This window comes from Streptopelia decaocto, assembly GCF_964273445.1.
Source record: "Streptopelia decaocto genome assembly, chromosome: Z".
NCBI lineage: Eukaryota > Metazoa > Chordata > Aves > Columbiformes > Columbidae > Streptopelia > Streptopelia decaocto.
In genome coordinates, this window is record NC_138657.1 from 55721769 (window position 1) to 55738726 (window position 16958).

General features: G+C 44.4%; 1 protein-coding gene across 2 annotated transcripts in view; it reads left to right on the plus strand.

Moving 5' to 3' along the window:
- Window positions 1–5314: 5314 nt before the first annotated feature.
- The window catches only part of PLPP1 (phospholipid phosphatase 1), a 67210-nt gene continuing 55566 nt past the window's right edge, over window positions 5315–16958 (plus strand). Inside the window, exon 1 of one of the 2 annotated variants that reach the window (XM_082075623.1) lies at window positions 5315–5520. In XM_082075623.1, the coding sequence (XP_081931749.1) occupies window positions 5463–5520 (58 nt within the window). In that variant the 5' untranslated portion in view covers window positions 5315–5462. The remainder of the gene's footprint in view (window positions 5521–16958) is intronic. The other variant, XM_082075622.1, reaches the window with a different exon arrangement.

Consider the following 16958-nt stretch of genomic DNA (forward strand, 5'->3'; position numbering starts at 1 on the left):
TATTTCTGTGGCTAATGTTTAGGAATAACTTGCTTTTTCTACTAGAACAGGTCTCATCGCTCTTGCAGAAATGCTTCTGTAACTTTGACCTAAAACTGCAGGAGCAGAACCTTTCATGGAGTGAAGAGCTGCAGGTGACAATCTCAAGTCAGCCCAACAGCAGGAGCTTTTTTGGTGAATAGAAAAAACGTTTCATTAGAGATGTGGGGGTGAAGAACCCAAACAAGTATCAACTGCATTTAAATGGAAAAGAATTAAAGGAGAGAAGACGGAAAACTCATCATGCTTTGTTTATTAGAAATATAAATGTTCTTTATTGCTCACTGCTCTCTTATTAAAAAACAAACAAACATGAGACATAGGAACAAAAGGAATAAAACAATTAAGTGGCCAGACCAAACAAGAGAAGAGAGATGAGGCTAAGATATTTTGATGGAATCTAAATTCTGCTTCCTGAAACATTCTGTGCAAGGTGGGTCAACTGGCTTTAGAGGTCCAGGTCTCAACACTACCTGTGGGAGCGTGTGTCTTGTTGTAAGGGTCAAGTAATTTGTAAGAGACATTCGGGAGAACCGTCCTGGCAGACTTTCATCCTGGTCATCTTCTGTAAGTCTTCCTGCATGAGTGGAGTTTTGGCACACACAAGTACTGCAGAGTCTGAATCTGACAGAACATTACAAACAAGTCTGAACTATTTAATCTCTGCTAAGTATTACTAATGTATTTTTGCAGTGTTACACTATGGCCATTGTCTGGCTTTGAACATGACTGAGACCATGAACTGATTCAGATCAAGTCCATCCAGCCCAACCCCAGTGCTGCAGCAGAGCCCAGCAGCAGATGCTCAGGGGGAGCTTAAGAAGCAGGCCCTGAAAAACGACTCTTCCCAGCAGACCTCTCTGAATGTGGGAAATCAGCAGCTCTGACACTTCCTAAACTTTCAAGATCCACTGTTTAACAGTGGACCTGTTCTCTAGGAACTTATCTAGTGCCTTCTGGCTCCTTTGTAATTTTGTGCCCCACAGCAACTTGAGGCAATAAATACCACAATAACTTCATGTAAAGGAGTCCTCTTGTCTGATACCTTATTTAGATTCTCTCTAGTTCTTATCTTACACAAAGTAGTGAATACTTGTTACAGAATCACAGAATCATTTCAGTTGGAAGAGACGCTCAGGATCATAGAGTCCAACCATAACCTAATTCTGTCACTAAACCATGTCCCTAAGAACCTCGTCTACACACCTTTTAAACACCTCCAGGGATGGTGACCCCATCACTTCACTGGGCAGCCTGTTCCAATGCCTGACAACCCTTTCTGTGAAGAATTTTTTCCTAATATCCAATCTCAACCTCCCCTGGCACAACTTGGGGCCATTTCCTCTTCTCCTATCACTTGCTACTTGAGAGATAAGACCAGCACCCTCCATGCTGCAACCTCCTTTCAGGTAGTTGTAGACAGCCATAAGGTCTCCCCTCAGCCTCCTTTTCTCCAGGCTAAATAGCCCCAGCTCCCTCAGCCGCTCCGCATCAGACTTGTGCTCCAGACCCCTCACCAGCTTCATCACCTCCTCTGCACTCTCTCTAGTACCTCAATGTCCTTCTTACAAGGGGCCCAAAACTGAATACAGGATTCAAGGTGGAGCCTCACCAGCACCGAGTACAGTGGCACCATCACGTTACACATTTAACCTTCTCCATGTGTTCTGTGTGTTCTTATCTTACACAAAGTAGTGAATACTTGTCCGGGTACTTATAGAGTCTTTTACTCTCCCATCATTGCCTTTCCATAGTGAAAAATCCTATTCTGCTTCTGTTTCTCTGCATCGAAGCTGCTTTTTGCAAGTTCTAATAATCCTTTTTGCATTCCTGTGAGCTTTTTCTGCTTCTACTATATCCATTTTGATGTGGGATTGCCAGCATTCAGGAATGTGTCATAATGATACGTGACGGGTTGCTCTGGGTGTCTTTCCTAACAGCATTGCCAGTGTTCTGTCTGACATGGTGGCCTCTCCACCGAGCACCCAGAGGATGGTTTCCTAGAACTATCCACCCTGGCTCTCTCATCCCTTTCCTGAGTGGTAACAGCTCATTTAGAGCTATTGGCTCCCACCCCAGATCAAGCTACAGAGGAAAAAGCCTGGGAAAGTCCCATCATTTACCAAAGCTGCTGATCTATATGAATGTTAATTGCAGTTAAGAGTCCTCTTGGGTCAGTAGTAATTAATTATCATACAAGTACCACTACAGCCTGATGATAAACTTCCTGAGAGTTTAATTCTAATACACACTAAACTTTTAAGGAGGATGGGCAAAACACAGAAGATCGCAATTTCTTGAAGAACTAGAAGAAAATGAGGACATGGACAGGGCTTTAACAGGGTCTTGGGGTTCTCTGTTGCTCACTGCTCTCAAACAAACAAACTAAAAAACAAACAAAAAGAGCAACTAAATAACCATAACAAACAAAAAAAAAAGGTAAGAGGGTAAGATATTTAGGAGAGTCTAAATTCTACAGAGTAACATTAGACTATTAAAAAACATAAGCTTTGTCTGTTGCCTTTATCTTACTAGTTTCCCAGTTCAAAAATGTTCTTTAGCACAGGCCCTCCTAAGCACATGATGAGATCTGACTTGAGATCGCTGGGTCACTATGGTGTTTAAGAATGGTGGACGACTACACGCTTTGCCACAAGGGACAGATGCCAAGCAAAGCCTAGACAGGATAAACACCACAAAGTCAGAAGACACTACAAAAATCTTAAAGTACCAGGAGAAAATGAAATTTAGAAGCTCTGGTATTTGTGTTGTATACTTAAAACCACCCCAAACATCCAGCAGATGCTGAATGTGATTTGTGTTTGTAATTAAATGACATCCATCCTCTTGGGAACGCACTGCTCCAGGTGCTCTCTGATCAAACACCATCAGTTTGCCCTTTCTGCTACCCTGGGCATTGTCGCTGCTGCACATACTTTATTATTTGTTAAAGGTGCTCAAGCGAACAGGTGGGGTTTTTTTTTTGTTTTCCCCCTCTCTTCAGTTTTACACCAAAACGTCCCTTTTGTATGAAATAACAACATATCTGAAGATGCAGTACTTGTATTAACACAGCCCTGGAGGAACGTAGGGTTTTGCTAATCTGAGTAGACTTGGCGTGCTTCCATGGTTAATACTTGTCTGCATATGAAGGCCCAGAAAAACCTTCTGAGCCCCTAGAACAGTGCAGCGCTAACCTAATCCCTCACGCTGTGCTCAGCCGGGGTTTCCAGGACATCACAAGCATGGTGGTGGGAACAGAGTTGCAACAGCAAGGCTCACATCCCTTGTGCAATGGAAAGTTTGGAGAGGAATCGGGTAAGTGCTTTCTTTCCTGAATTCTGGCAGAGGGCTGCAGAGATGCCTCTTCCCTCAGGCAAGCTACGTCTCAAGGGTGAAACAGAGATGTAGAAACTGCAAGACAATAAAGCATGATTAATTTCTGTTGTTGGTGAATGCTGTGCTGCTGCAGCCCAATTTCCAGGTGTTTTTAAGTGTAATCCCTATCTTGCTTACGTTCTTCTGGGAAGAGATCTACTTAAATTAGCGCAATCTCTTCACTCTCTAATTTACTTCATAGGGGTGTGGATCAGGAGAGCTGTTTGCTGCTTAGCCCGAACAAGATGAATGTGATGCTTTTGGATTGAAAAAAGCAATTACGGCAATTGTGCGTGGAATGTTTGCATTGCTTGTCTCCTGGTTTTTCTAGCCATCTTGCAATTTGGGGGATGTTATCTACTTCTGATTTAAGACCCTGTGAACAATCCCCGGCTTTGTGAAAAGCAAAGCAGATTGCACACTTTTCTTTCAGCAGCAGTTCTCACAAAGATAAGCCCAGTTTTCGTCCTTGCCAGGTTGTGCGCCAGTTTGTTCCATTACTTTCTGCATTTTAAGACAATACTGGAGTTTTCGACCTCCATGAGACCATCCCAGAATACTTGCACAGGAAAATGTGCTTTGTAAATTACACTTACAGAAATCAGGGGTAGTTTAAATCTCTAGAGTTGTCGTGATTTGTACCTGGGATGCTTCTTAGGCATTGAGGTGAAATTGGGAACTTCTGTAAAGGCTGGAATGTAGAGCTTCTTTATGTATCTTATAGGCAACTGCCTTATGTAACTTTTTTAGGCAGCATGGCTGAATTGAAGATACAGCATATTTAGTGAGGCACTTCCACCTCAAGAACTTGTTTCCCTTGTTGATCTGCCAAACCTGTTATTCAGCCTTTAGGATATAATACAACATGTAGCTGTTTACAGAATTAGAGGGTGGAATACATGAGAAATCGCAGAAAAGCTTATGCCTGGTGCTTTGAGCGTGGGAAGCACGTCCCACCTAGAACAAAACACAGATGTGCTCGGTGGCGCGAGGGATCAGTTTGTGCCCAGCAGCACTGACAACACTGGTGAATAAAGTTGTCTGCTTTGTGGTAAACGCTGTTAAAATAAAAATGTGGTTTTGTATGCAGAAAACATTTTGTGTTGGTCACTATTTTCTTTCCAAATAAAATCTTTTAACAAGGGAAAAAGATTGTTTTGGGTTGGGCTGAAACTCAACTTCTCAGCTCTTTTGCAATTTTCCAACACTTCCAGAAGTGGAAGCAGATTTTCCTTATTAAAAAAAAAAAAAAAAAAAGGTAAAAAAAAAATCCCCGTGTTCGCAGCAGCGGAGCCATCCGCAGCTCTGGCGGGCAGGCCCAGGTGCCGCGCCGGCTGCAGTGCCCGTGTCCGCCCGGCGCCTGGGACACCGCGCTGGGTCCGGCCCCGCTGCCCGCCGCCGGTGTTTATCGCCCCGCGGGCCGCACTCCGCTGCACGGCCCGCATGGCCTCAGGCCAGGGCCGGGCAGGCAGGTGGAGGCAGAGCACAGGCAGAGCACGGGCAGCGACAGAGGCACTCCCTCCGGCGCCGCCGGCCCCGCCGCAGCTCCAGCAGCGGTGCGGGCCGGTGGAACCGCGCACCAGCCGGGCAGGTGGCGGGCCCGCAGCCCCTCAGGCAGCGCGGAGCCGCGGGCGAGGCGCTGGGCGCGGGCTCCGCGGCGAGGGGCTCCCCGGTGGACGGGGCGGGGCCGGGCCGCCGCGCGATTGGCCGGCTCCGGGCTGCCATTGAAGCGCGGCCGCCGGTGGGGCGTCACAGCGGCGAGAGGGGGCGGGCGGAGGCGCCGCCGCCATCCCGCCCCTCCTTCCTTCCCTCCCGCCCTCCCGCCCGCCTTAAAGCCCCGGTGGGCGCCGCAGTGGTGGCAGTAGCGCAGTGCGGGCGGCGGCTGCGGTGGCGGTGCTGGGCTCGCAGGGGGCGGGCGCCTTTGGCTCGGAGCGCGGCGCCCGAACGCGGCGCAGCCCCTCCCGGCCGCCTGCGCTGCGCCCCCGCCCCTCGGGCCGGGGCTGTCACCGCGCCGCGCCTGACGCCGGGCGCCCGGCGCTGCCAGCATGTTTGACAGGACGCGGCTGCCCTTCGTGGCGCTGGACGTGGTCTGCGTGGCGCTGGGTAGGTCGGCGGGCCGCGGCGGGGCGAGGGAAGCCGCCCCCGGGGCGCTGCGCTCCGCTCCGTCCCCGCACGGCGCCGCACTAATCGCATGCTCGCCTCCCCCTCCCCGCGGCGCCAGGCACCACCCCGGAGCGGGTCCTCGTCCAGCCTGCGCCGTCACTGTGCCTGTCTGCCGCCTCCACCGCTGCCTGCCGCCCCTTCACCCCCATCCTCCTTCCCCTCCCCTTCCTCACCGCACTGGGCGGACGGCGGCGCCGCGGCCTCCCGGCCCTCGCCCGGAGGAATCTGGTCGCTGCCGCCCCCGCCGGGGCCGCGGGTTGGGAAGGGGAAGGTCCTGGGGGGTTTGGAGCTGCTGCCGCTTATCCACTGACATCTGGAGCTCCCTCTTCTCTTTGCTGTCCTTCTTCTTCCCTCCCCTCTTCCGCCGGCTGTGGCAAAATCCTGTGCGGGGAAGGTGAGTGCTGCAGCCTGGGGTGTGCGTGTTACCCGGGTGGGTCGGAGCGGTGTCCGGCATCACAGACACGGCTCACCCCGGCTGCAGCGGAGCTGGCACCGTAGGTGGTGTGCAGCAGCCAGGAGGTTCAGTGTAAGACTGGAGTTGTGTGCGGCCTCGGTGAAGCTGAACTCGTGCTCTAGTTGAGGACTGGAGATGGAATTGGGGTATTTGTTAGAACGTGATGTTTGTGTCCTGTCTGTGCAGCAGCGAGGGACGCGTGTAGCGGCAGGATCGATGCCTCGGTGCGGTGGTGATCCCGTGGTAAACCTCACAGCCACAGCACACTGCCACGGCACTGCCAGTTTGTGTTAGCTAATACAAATAACACCTTCCTAGTGCTGCTGTCTTCTGTTTTCAGTTTCTAGCTCTGTTAAAAACGACATCATGGCCTGTCAGCTTAGGTTAATTTTTTCCTTCTATGTCGCGACACGCCGTAAAGAGTAATGATGTTAGTTGTCAAATAGCAAAGGGGAAATTCTACTCTGTAAAGAGCTGTGACTTCTTGGTGTTGAGAGTCAGGCAAGTGTCTTCAGTATCTGAAGAGGTGCTTCTTGGTCCAAGTGTTTGTTAGAGGTGTTTGCTTCTTAATTTAATGGGAACAGCATTTCAGTAATACATTTAAGCACTTGTCACGTTCAGTGGTGTTCACTCAAACAGTTCTGGCTCATGAAGTCTCTCATGGTGTTAAGATGTCTGTAGCATCAGTATGAATGTAATGACCAACACTGTATCTTGCTAGATGCTTTGTATGGCGATGGAACCTGTAGCTAAATGGCACTGAAGAACAAAATTACAGTGAATGATGCATTGGGTTGAAAAAAAATGATATATAAGAGAGCTTTTGGAGAATGAGTGGATGTAGTCTAGTAGGAGCAGTCTCTGTTCAGATCAGAAGTTTTACGAAGCTATGCTGTACCCAGGCTTAATCTTTTTCATGCTGTCTTTATGGCCAGTCAAGCAGTTTTGTCTGTCCTCATAACTCATTATAAAATCTTTCTAATTAGGAAAAGCTTTGCACTGTGCATATATTTTTGTCTGTTCAAGGACTATGTGCATATTCTAAGTCATCTTGAGTTATCAAGGCAAACAAAATATATTAAAATGAAGACTGTAGGAAGCATATGACTTGAGGGCTATCCAGCTAAGAGAATAAGGGTTTTTCCCTGCTTTTGCCTCAAGTTATTACCTAGGGGCTAGATTCTTGGCCTTTCTCTGCAATGTAGTACCGATTCACACACCTTCCCTGCTACCAGGTAGCATTTGGATCACAGATGCTCTAATCTGATGCCTTGGTGTGCTGGAGGGTTGACAGACTTTGTTTTCCCTTGGGCTTGTTTACTTCCTACTAGTAGGAGCAAAAATGCGGGCAGTGCTTAACATAAAGACTCCTGACACCTGCAGCTTTAAACACATTGAGCTAAAGGTTTTAGTGAAACTCTAGCTGACACAAAAATATGTGAGTGTAGGAATGGGACAGACAGTGGATATAGAACCAAATTATTTTCCTCTTCTCCCTGGCTCCCATGTGATTGAGACAGCCATTTAGAAGAACATAGTCTTAAGCCTGTGTGTCTAAAGGGGGGATCTGTTTTAGTTTTTTTTGCTGTAAGAGAAATGTTCCTGTTGATTGTGGACTTTTATTCTAACTCTCACTTTTTCTCTACCCTTCCCCCCTAAGTGTACTTTGATATCTTCTCAAATGACCAAGGTAACTGCCCAGATAAATTGACTTGCAGGTATTGATAGTGTGATACCTAATATCTCTACTAAAGAAACCATGAAGAAGCCTCCAAGAGAAAAACTCTTTAACTGTGTCATACTGAAAGTTTAAGTCTATGTAGACCAGCTTCAGTTGAGGACTGAACTCTTTAATTTTGGTGTTGTAGCCCATTCTATCACAAAAAGGGCTACCAGTAGCATAGTGGTTGCTTTAGCAGGTCAGTTTGACTAGTTATCTCAAGAGGTTCCTTCCAACCCTAAACGTCCTCTGATTTTTGCAATCCCCAATTTAACTCATACTGTTAGTTGATATGGAGGTGGCCTTTTTTTTCTTCTCCCTCTCTTTCTCTTACCTTCCACGTAGTAAGTGAACATGGGGAAGAATTAATTTCATTGTGTCAGCAGTTTTGGACAGAAAAAAACTAAGGAAATCACTTCAAGTTGCAGTGACCAGCCTAATCCATAAGCTCACTGCTACGTAAGTGCGTGACTCTGATTGTAAGTGCCTGTGACTTACTTGCTCCTATTGTAGTCAAACCATTCTTTCTGCAGGTTCAACTCTCCCAAGGCAAGTTTTCCAAAAGGGAAGGAAGGGAAAGAGAGCATTACTGTGATTTTTGGGGTGATATAATGGGTTTATTGAAAGGTCTGACAAGAGCCCAAGATGGAAGAGAGATAAGAGACAAAGAAACAGATCAAGAAAGAGCAGGCAGCATGGGAGAGCAACATCTCCCCCTTTATGTGGCGTTAAGCTATCAGATCAGTTGCTGCCTGAAACCTAAGTCTCAGGTTGCTATTAACTGGCATTTAAGGAAACTCACTCCCCCATCCACCTTTCTACCCAGTAAGGAAGAGAGAATCCAGGCAAAGCAGTCTTTGGTGCCCTGAGAAAATTAAGAATTCTCTTTATTATCAGGATGATAATTCCTTCCTTCTACATGATACTACTGCTTCAGTATTAAACTAGTTTAATATTCTGTAATCTAAAAAAAAGCAACCCCTGCAGATTTTTGCAGCATCTGTCCTTAAATAGTGTGACGAGGCCTCATCTGCATTCTGTGTGTGTGTGCTGATCTGCAGCACTGTGTGTGTGTGTGTGTGTGCAGATCTGCAGTGCAGGCGACAGCTCCCTTATTCCGCAGTCCAGCAGACAGTGGCCGACTTCTTCCTTTCCCAGAAAGCATGAGTGGCCTGGACTGCAGGTTTTCTTCTGCATACTATGTTACTTGTCTCTTTGTTCTTCTGATGGACATTCTGTGTAGCATGGCACAGATGTGTAAATGGAAGGACAGTTCTAGACAACAGTAAAACCAGTTTTCACCAATACTGAGACTTGATTCTTATGGTTTATTACAGTTTAAATTTGTCATGCAAAAAATAACAGCTTATTAAAATAACTTTGTTAATTAGCTTGTGACTGATGTCTTCATTAAGTGCTACACTTAGACTCCATGGCACTGTTACAGGTCTATTGTTTGACTGCAAATCAGGCTGCTTCTTCATTAAGGCAGGTTAACAACACTTAAAGAACAAAGTTGGAGAAACCCATGGTAATTTTCCTGTAGTGAGTGGAAGAACTACTAAATATGTTTACCTTTGGACCAAATTCTCACTAAGACCAAGATCAGATTAAAGTAAGTTCTGCAGGGTTAACTGAAGTAATAAGGAAAACATTCTTGGTGCCACTAAACTAGGACAACTTGCTTCTGGTCCGTGCTTGTTGCAATTCATGCCAAACTTGAGTGAGGGATGCAGTACAACAGAATTGGTTTAGTACCTTGCCTGACTATGCAATCACTGACAAGCTATTATAAGTAATTAGGGAGTGTACTTGTCAATTTGTGATTGCTGATGTAATGCAAGAATATGTACAGCCAAATATTAGAAAAATTGATGTCTTCTAAAGAATTTGGCCCTTCACTGTTCTGATCCACTCTTCTCTAATATGTTGGAAATAGTAAAAGATTATTAATAAAATTTAAAACTTCTGTAGATTGTAGTTAATTTTGGTGCATGCGTTGAGTTTTCTGTTTTTTTTCCCCTCCTCTCCCAAGTCCTGTCCCATGCTGGTTCCAGGAGCCAACTGAAGACTTCCCTAGTGTGCAGCTGTTTTCTATCAGAGGGGCTGTGTGCTACTTGGGTGTTGAGGTACCCTGAGCTGCAAGTGGTACTTGTAGGACAGAGAAGGGTTTGGTACATGTGGGTGGTGGGAACAGTGAGCCTGTGGCAGTCTGATTTTTGTCATGGAGCTACTTCTGAGTTAAGGGAAGGAGAAGTTCTGGTCTTCTGAACAGAACAACATGTGGACTAAACTCAGGAATACTAAATGCTCACAGTGCTCTTTTAAGCTTACTAGATAAAGACTGCAGGAATATTGTGTGATAAAAAGCAGATGCATGTGTACAGGGCAGGCGAGTTTGGTTTTGCAGTGTGTGAGATGCCTGGGACAACTTTGCACACCTTGTACAATGTTTTTGCTTTAGGTGCTGTTCTTCCCTTTTGGAAGTGTTTACTTGCTGTCACTGAAGGCAGTTGTCTCTGATGAATAAGGTATTGCTGTTCAGTCAAGGAAGGCCTTCTATGTGGGTTAGCACTTCCTGGTTGCCCTAGTTCAAATAAAACCTCCTCCACTATTACTTGTGACTCACTGACATGTGTGTCACCATCCTTATTTTCCATGTCATGTGGATGCTCGATTTTCCAGTGCAATAATACACTGTAAAGGTGTAACAGGTTAATGTGAAAGGGCAGCTTGTCTTTAAATGGCACTGTCTACCCGGGTACCACAAGATGATTCTCATCAAGTTGTCTCTGTTGATTGGAAACATGGTTGTCACCTGAAACAGGGCAAGTCTTGCCTTCCCTTTCACACTTAGCTTTCTTGAGCACATGAGACCGAATACTGTGTTTGTGATGTTGTCCCTTGTACTGTCTTTGGCAAGATCTACCCAAAGACACTCTGTCTTGCTAGGAAGCATTCAGAGAAACTTCAGGTTAGAACTTGAGTAGTTAATAAACACTATTCGAAGTCAGCAATCAGGTTCTTGCTTTGCTGGATATTGCTATTAAAGTGTATCTTGTACTCTGGTTAACCCCTGTCTCAAAAAGAGAAGTTCTTGCACTTTTTACAGTGATATGTAACTCCTAATTCACCTTCCAATGCCTTGCTAAGAGCCAAATCTTGAACTCAGCACTGTATTATTTCCTCTCGGCATAATAGAGGAAGATGCTTGTCAGCAGTGAGGTTCCCTACCAGCCGCCTGAGCCCTGGTGACTCTTTGACCTTAAGCAGACGGAAAGACTCGTGCAATATGCTTACGTGAAGCTGGTGACCTTTGCTTAAGGGAGTGGGAGGAAAGGGGCTTCTGACATTTTCTGTAGAAAATTAAGTACCACACTAAAGCTAAACAATGAAGTAGTTCATCCCTTGTAGTTGATGAGGCCCTGCCTCACCTTTGTAGCTGCTTAGGTGGTTGTTTGAGCCTATGCTGATTCAATGCACTGACATGGTTTTAGAGAGTTGGATGGTGTGAACTCATATTGACTAAATGCAGCTCTGTTTGGAGCCCATTCAATCACAGCCCTGGTGTGAGAGAACGTAAAAGCAGTTGACTGCTGCTTGCCTGTTACTGCGTAGTTTTACGTAAGAGCACTGTTGCGCTGACCCAGATGCTGATGACAGGATAAAGCTGTTAGTCGTCTGTCTGTGACCTGTGTCTGGAGCCACAGAACCAAGTAGCAAGATGTGACCTAACTCCGTAAGGTACCTGATGATGAGAGAGATCTCATGCTTTGTATGTAGCCTTCCTAGTGACTTGGAGTTATCCCAGACAACTGATAATTCTCCTGGACTAATTCTGCAAAGAGCATTAATCTCACCTTGGATGATGGGGAGGGAAAAAAGTGCTGAACATAATTATGTAGAACCTTATTGGCAAAATATACTACCCACAGAAGTATGGCTTTAGAAAAAAGTCAGATTTATTGGTATGGCCTTGATTATTGCTGTGCCTGCTCAGGGCAGTGGTGATGGTACAAGGAGTTGGCTCCTTTCCCTCTCTCTTGTCCTGCAAAGGAAATTGCTTTTTCTTGGCATCTAATAAAGAAAAACAGTTGACTGAAGACAACTGAAAAATCCATAAACACTAGAAATTCAGGTAATGGATAAATAGTGACTAGTTTTAACCTGGTATATGGCAGAAATAAAACCATTTAACACTATCCCAAAGAAGCCAGATTTCCTTAAGATGCTTTCCTAGACCACTTTGTTAGAACAAGGTAGTTGTTGATAATCTGTTCAGCTGTGGCAATAGGCCTCTCAGTTCCCTCCTGCGAGCAGACCCACAAACAGTTTTCTAGCCGAGTAGTGTTGTCCTGCAGATTAAAAACTGGAAGAAAACTGTGCCACTTATTTATATTAATGATTTTCTGCACATATCTTCTTGTTTGACAATCAACTGCTAATGACTTGACCCACTTTCTGGGAGGAATTTTCCTTCCCAAGTTACAAGACTGATCTCAGAGGCACAGAACTAAAAACTGTCTTGATCAACTTGCATTGTCTTTCAAACTACTTTTGTCAGATTCTCTGCCACATGAGTCTTTCTAGCAGTCAGGTGCAGCTTTTAAACTTAAGACTGCTTGTTCATACAGAATCTAAAAGTAGACCCAAGTAAGCTTCTTTAGCAGAATATTATACAGAAAAATAATGTTGAATCTGTCTGGTGCATTTATCAAACATTTTCTGTTATCATATTGAGTTACAGGATTTGAAACAACCAGTACAAGAAGCATTAGTAGGCTAGTCTTGCTCTGTTATAGCCTTCTCTGATTAATCTCTAAAAAGCTGTAACCAAGAAGCAGTCTGACTCAGGAGTGTGTTCCCTTCAGTTTTATTTGTATTATATTATAATTCAATGCAGTTTTGGCATCTCCTATTCATGTGGCATCTTGATACCAGTAACAGGAGAACAGTTGTGTATTTGGGGAAAAGGGGGGGAGTGGGCTGCTTTGTTTTTAATTTTAAATTAAAAAGGGTGAATATGTCAGGTCAGGGATCAGAACCCTGATTCTATTAAATGGAACTGGAGTTACGCAAGGGCCATATCAGTGCAGCCTTATTTATGTGATGCTGCAGATGAAGCAATGAATTGTGCTAGACTTAGCCTAGATTTTAGTGCCTCGTTCCCTTTGGCTGCCATTGCTAGTGGTGCAGCTTTCAGAGAGGCCACATGAGGGTTGCTTGATCCCTTAAGGTAGCATAAGATGTTGACTGGTCATCCCTGATATAGAAGGGTCACAGATGTTTGTTAAATGATTTCTTTCATAGGGAAGGAGGAAGTTGTACCAAACAGGAGTTTTACTGTTTTTTTTTGCCTCTAAATGTAGGGATTCTGTATCAAATTGCAGCATCTTGAGTAGCTTCTGCCTCTCTTATAATAAGGTAAACTTTCTCCCGCAAATTAATCCTCGGGCATATTTGTCCCTTAAAATTAAGGCAACTGTGAGGCTGATGTGGCCCCCAGTGAGAATGAGTTTGACACACCTGGTATAAAATGATGTTCAGGTGGATGACCAGGTTGACTATTTAATGGAAATTCTGAGTCCCTCTGTAGCACTGCCATTGTAAGGCTTGACTTTATTAGAGAGTCTTTAAATAAAACATCATGCTTGTAAGACTCATTGGAAAAAGATCATTTACACTCCTAACAGCTAATTGCCTATTATATTTCCAGAGACTGAATGTTATTTTGGGTCAGGGTGTGTAGCTGTATGTGAAATACTCAGAACGCCTTTTGCTGTGTACTTTCACAAAACAAAGATTAAAATGAAAAAAGTTATAACTTCTGGAGTTTAAAAGAGAACTGGTCTTAAATGACATTCAGAGTTGGTGTTGCCTGCAAGAAAAAAAAAAATCTGTTGCTGTCTTGCCAGCAGCTGACTTGGATAGTTCAATTTCTTTTTCTGTATTATTTTCCCTGTCCCTAAGCTCAGTGCTTTAGGTAGACTGTTTGCAGATCTTGATCTCTGGGGGCTATGGACATAGTTTTGTATCTCTGGGCTTTTTAATTCCCTGGACAATACAGTTAAAGCCTTTAACAGTGAACATAACACTGAGCACACAATGCAAGCAGTGATTAAATACTTAATTCCCCCTAAACAGGAAGGCTTATAGTGGGAGAAGTTGCTCCTGCTTGGTCTGGCTGCAGCCGGTTCTGTTCTTCCCCTGCTACGAGCACTGCAGCACAGGGAGCTGCTGACCTCTCCGTCTCTGGTGTCTTTTAGCTATTAGTCTGAGGGTCTTAAATCTTTCTGTCAGGTCTGTCAGTAATCAGGGCAATTGGCCTGTGCCCCTCTGGGTGAACTGCTAATGAGTTCCAGGTGGCTGTCGACTTGGACCTTCTCTGCCCCCTGAAAGGAGCAGAGCCCAGGGCACAGCCTTTGCTTGTGACCTGCAGCTGGCTCACCTGAGCAATGTATTTTTCCATGTGTAAGCAGCGGAGCAGGCTAGGGTATATTACTGCCCTGTAAATGTTCACAGGAGACACAACTGCATGTTTTTTAGACTAACAGGTACCTAATGCTTCTAAAAGTTGAGGGTTGTTTGATTGAAAATGTAGCAATAAGGGAGAATATACTTGTCTGTGTGAGTATTCTTAAACAAGCGTTGTGACTTGATCTAATGGATTGGCAGCATAGATGACTGAACTTCTGCTTCCGTGTTGAATGGGGACACTAGAACATGATGTAGTTTTCTGCTATTAAATGACTGGACTAGAAACTGCACTCTGCTGTGGTGAGGCTGGTCCAGCTCAGAGGAAGGTTTCCTTCATGTCCTGCCTCCACCACCCTTGCCTTTGCCCAACCAAAATTGAAAGGCACACTCATTTAGTGAAACTGTTGTCAGGTTGCTGATCTGGCTTTTCTGCTAGCCAAATAATATATCAGAAAACAAATAAAAATGTAAGTAGTGTAATAGTTGCAAGTAGAATAGTAGCAGAGATTAGAATGTAGTTCAGGCTTTTAAATAACCTATCTCCTGTTTACTGAAGCCTAGCACAGCTTCTGGCATTATCAGAACAATCAGTGTGCTGATATGAGAAATATTTTGCATTCCTAGGGTTGGAAAAGTAAGATAAAGTCCTTTAAAGTGGTTAGCAGATGAACTGAGGGCTGCTAGCTCATCTCGGCTACTGAAAATAAATAGTGTATTTTTCTTTTGCATGTTCCTCACCTGTAGGTGTCAAAAGTGTAAACACTTTCACATATTTTTAATCTCATCTTCCTCTTAGCAGATTTCTGTATTCCCAGAGCCTGCTGTCTAAGAGGTGTTGATTCTATCACAACTTCTTTTTCTTGACTGCTCATGGAAATAAATTTTCAGCACATCTGCTTGTCTGCAGACAACCATCTCTCTTACAGATGCTCCCGAAATCTCTCCAGCAGCTTGAGGTTGACCTATCTCGGTTTCTTTAAATCTCTAGCATTCTCCCTTACCTCAGACCGCCTTGCAAAATGGGCGGAAGAGCAAACATGGTTTTCCTGGCTGAAAATAAAAAGCAAAAATACACATATAAGAGAGAGAGAACTTAATTTCTCCATTTTCCTCAGTAATAATTACCAGCATATAGGTTTCAGCTCAGAATGAGGACATTAATCTGTCTGTAGGGTTATTTAGCAGCATCATCTCCCTAATAAGAATGTAAGCTATGAAAAGTGCCTTTTTCTTCAATAAGCAGCCTTTAGCTGAGTAATTGATCTGTTTTGTGGTTTTCATTTGCTGGGTTTTATGGAAATTATTTTTCCAATACAGCCAGAATTCCTGTTTGACAACCCCCAATTTAACTGTAAATTGTGGATTTCTTTAAAAAGCCAAAGGTGACTTTCTGCGTCAGCAAATCAAGTGCAGAATGTAGTGATCCTATTTTTCAGGGCAACTGTAGCAAAACATAAAAATTCTCCTTAGTCTCATGTTAGTCTAGTACAGTTTCTCTTAATTAGCACTTGTGAATTCAGTACAGCATGAGGAAGAAGCTTTGGATTGTGGTTAATAATCCATCTAGAATATTTTCACTTGCTATAGTCTTCCTTAAGGATGACTACCTTTCTCCCAGTTTTTAGATATTCATTAGTCTGAATGAGCGGAACTTCCTGATTGGGGGCCAGGTAGGAGTCTGTGTGTCCTGAGAACCTGAAACAGCAATTGAGCACAAGTTTTTAAGATGGCACAGAGCCTCAAGTGAAGACTTGGTCACTTCCACAGACAAGGAGGCCAACTGGGTTAATTAAAGGATGTTTACAAAAAATACAGTGCATTCCTTTGAACTACTTACAGCTGACTTAAAGCACTACTGACCAGGAAACAATTTCACGAGGTGTTTCAGTTGATCTGAGACTGTGGCCAGTCTGTCCTTGTTTGCCCTTCTCGCACACCCTTGGCTGTATGTTCCTGTTCTGTCCTTCACCCCAGCTCTAATGCTCATCTGCCTGAGTGCTGGACTAAGTGCTCCTGAAAAACCTCTGTGTGGGCATGGGGTTTTTCTTTTTTCTTTTTCTTTTGGACAGGCTGGTGTGAAAAGCTGCTGCTGTGGCAAGGAAGGGGATAGCAGTGGGTGGGCAGAGGTGAGAGACTGGCAGGACAGTTTAGATTGTCTTGAGTCACCCTTGAAAGCATAGTCAGGTTTTGTGAGCACCACTCGCTTCTGAACTAGATGGTACAGTACACTTGAAAGGGTTAGAAACGTAAGAGTCTCTTTCCTTTCAGATATTAAACTTAATACTCCTAAATGGAAGACCCATCCAAAACTGTGTCCATACACATAATTAGGAAGTGTTACACAAGTAGCATTTTCAGACCTGAAGATACCTCCTGTTGAACAAAATTCTGTGCTGCTCTTAAATATTTATGGCAACTGCCAGCTGTAGAAGAGGCTAATTCAATGATAAATTCTGTTTTTTACCAGTTTAGGGAAAAATATCCCAACCAGCTTCTTGGCAAAGCTAAGTGGACACCTGAGTATCAGAATCAAACTCCTTATGCCTCTAAACTTAAGCACCTAATGCTAGTTACAGGTCTGACAAATGCCACAAATCAAAGTGATAGTGCAGTGTTTGCACAATTGTAAAAAGATACAGTTTGGTATCCAGCACCACCATTTGTAGTAGGATAAATTGTGGAATTTAAATTGCTTTTTTGTTTTCATCTTTAAAAAAAAAGATATAA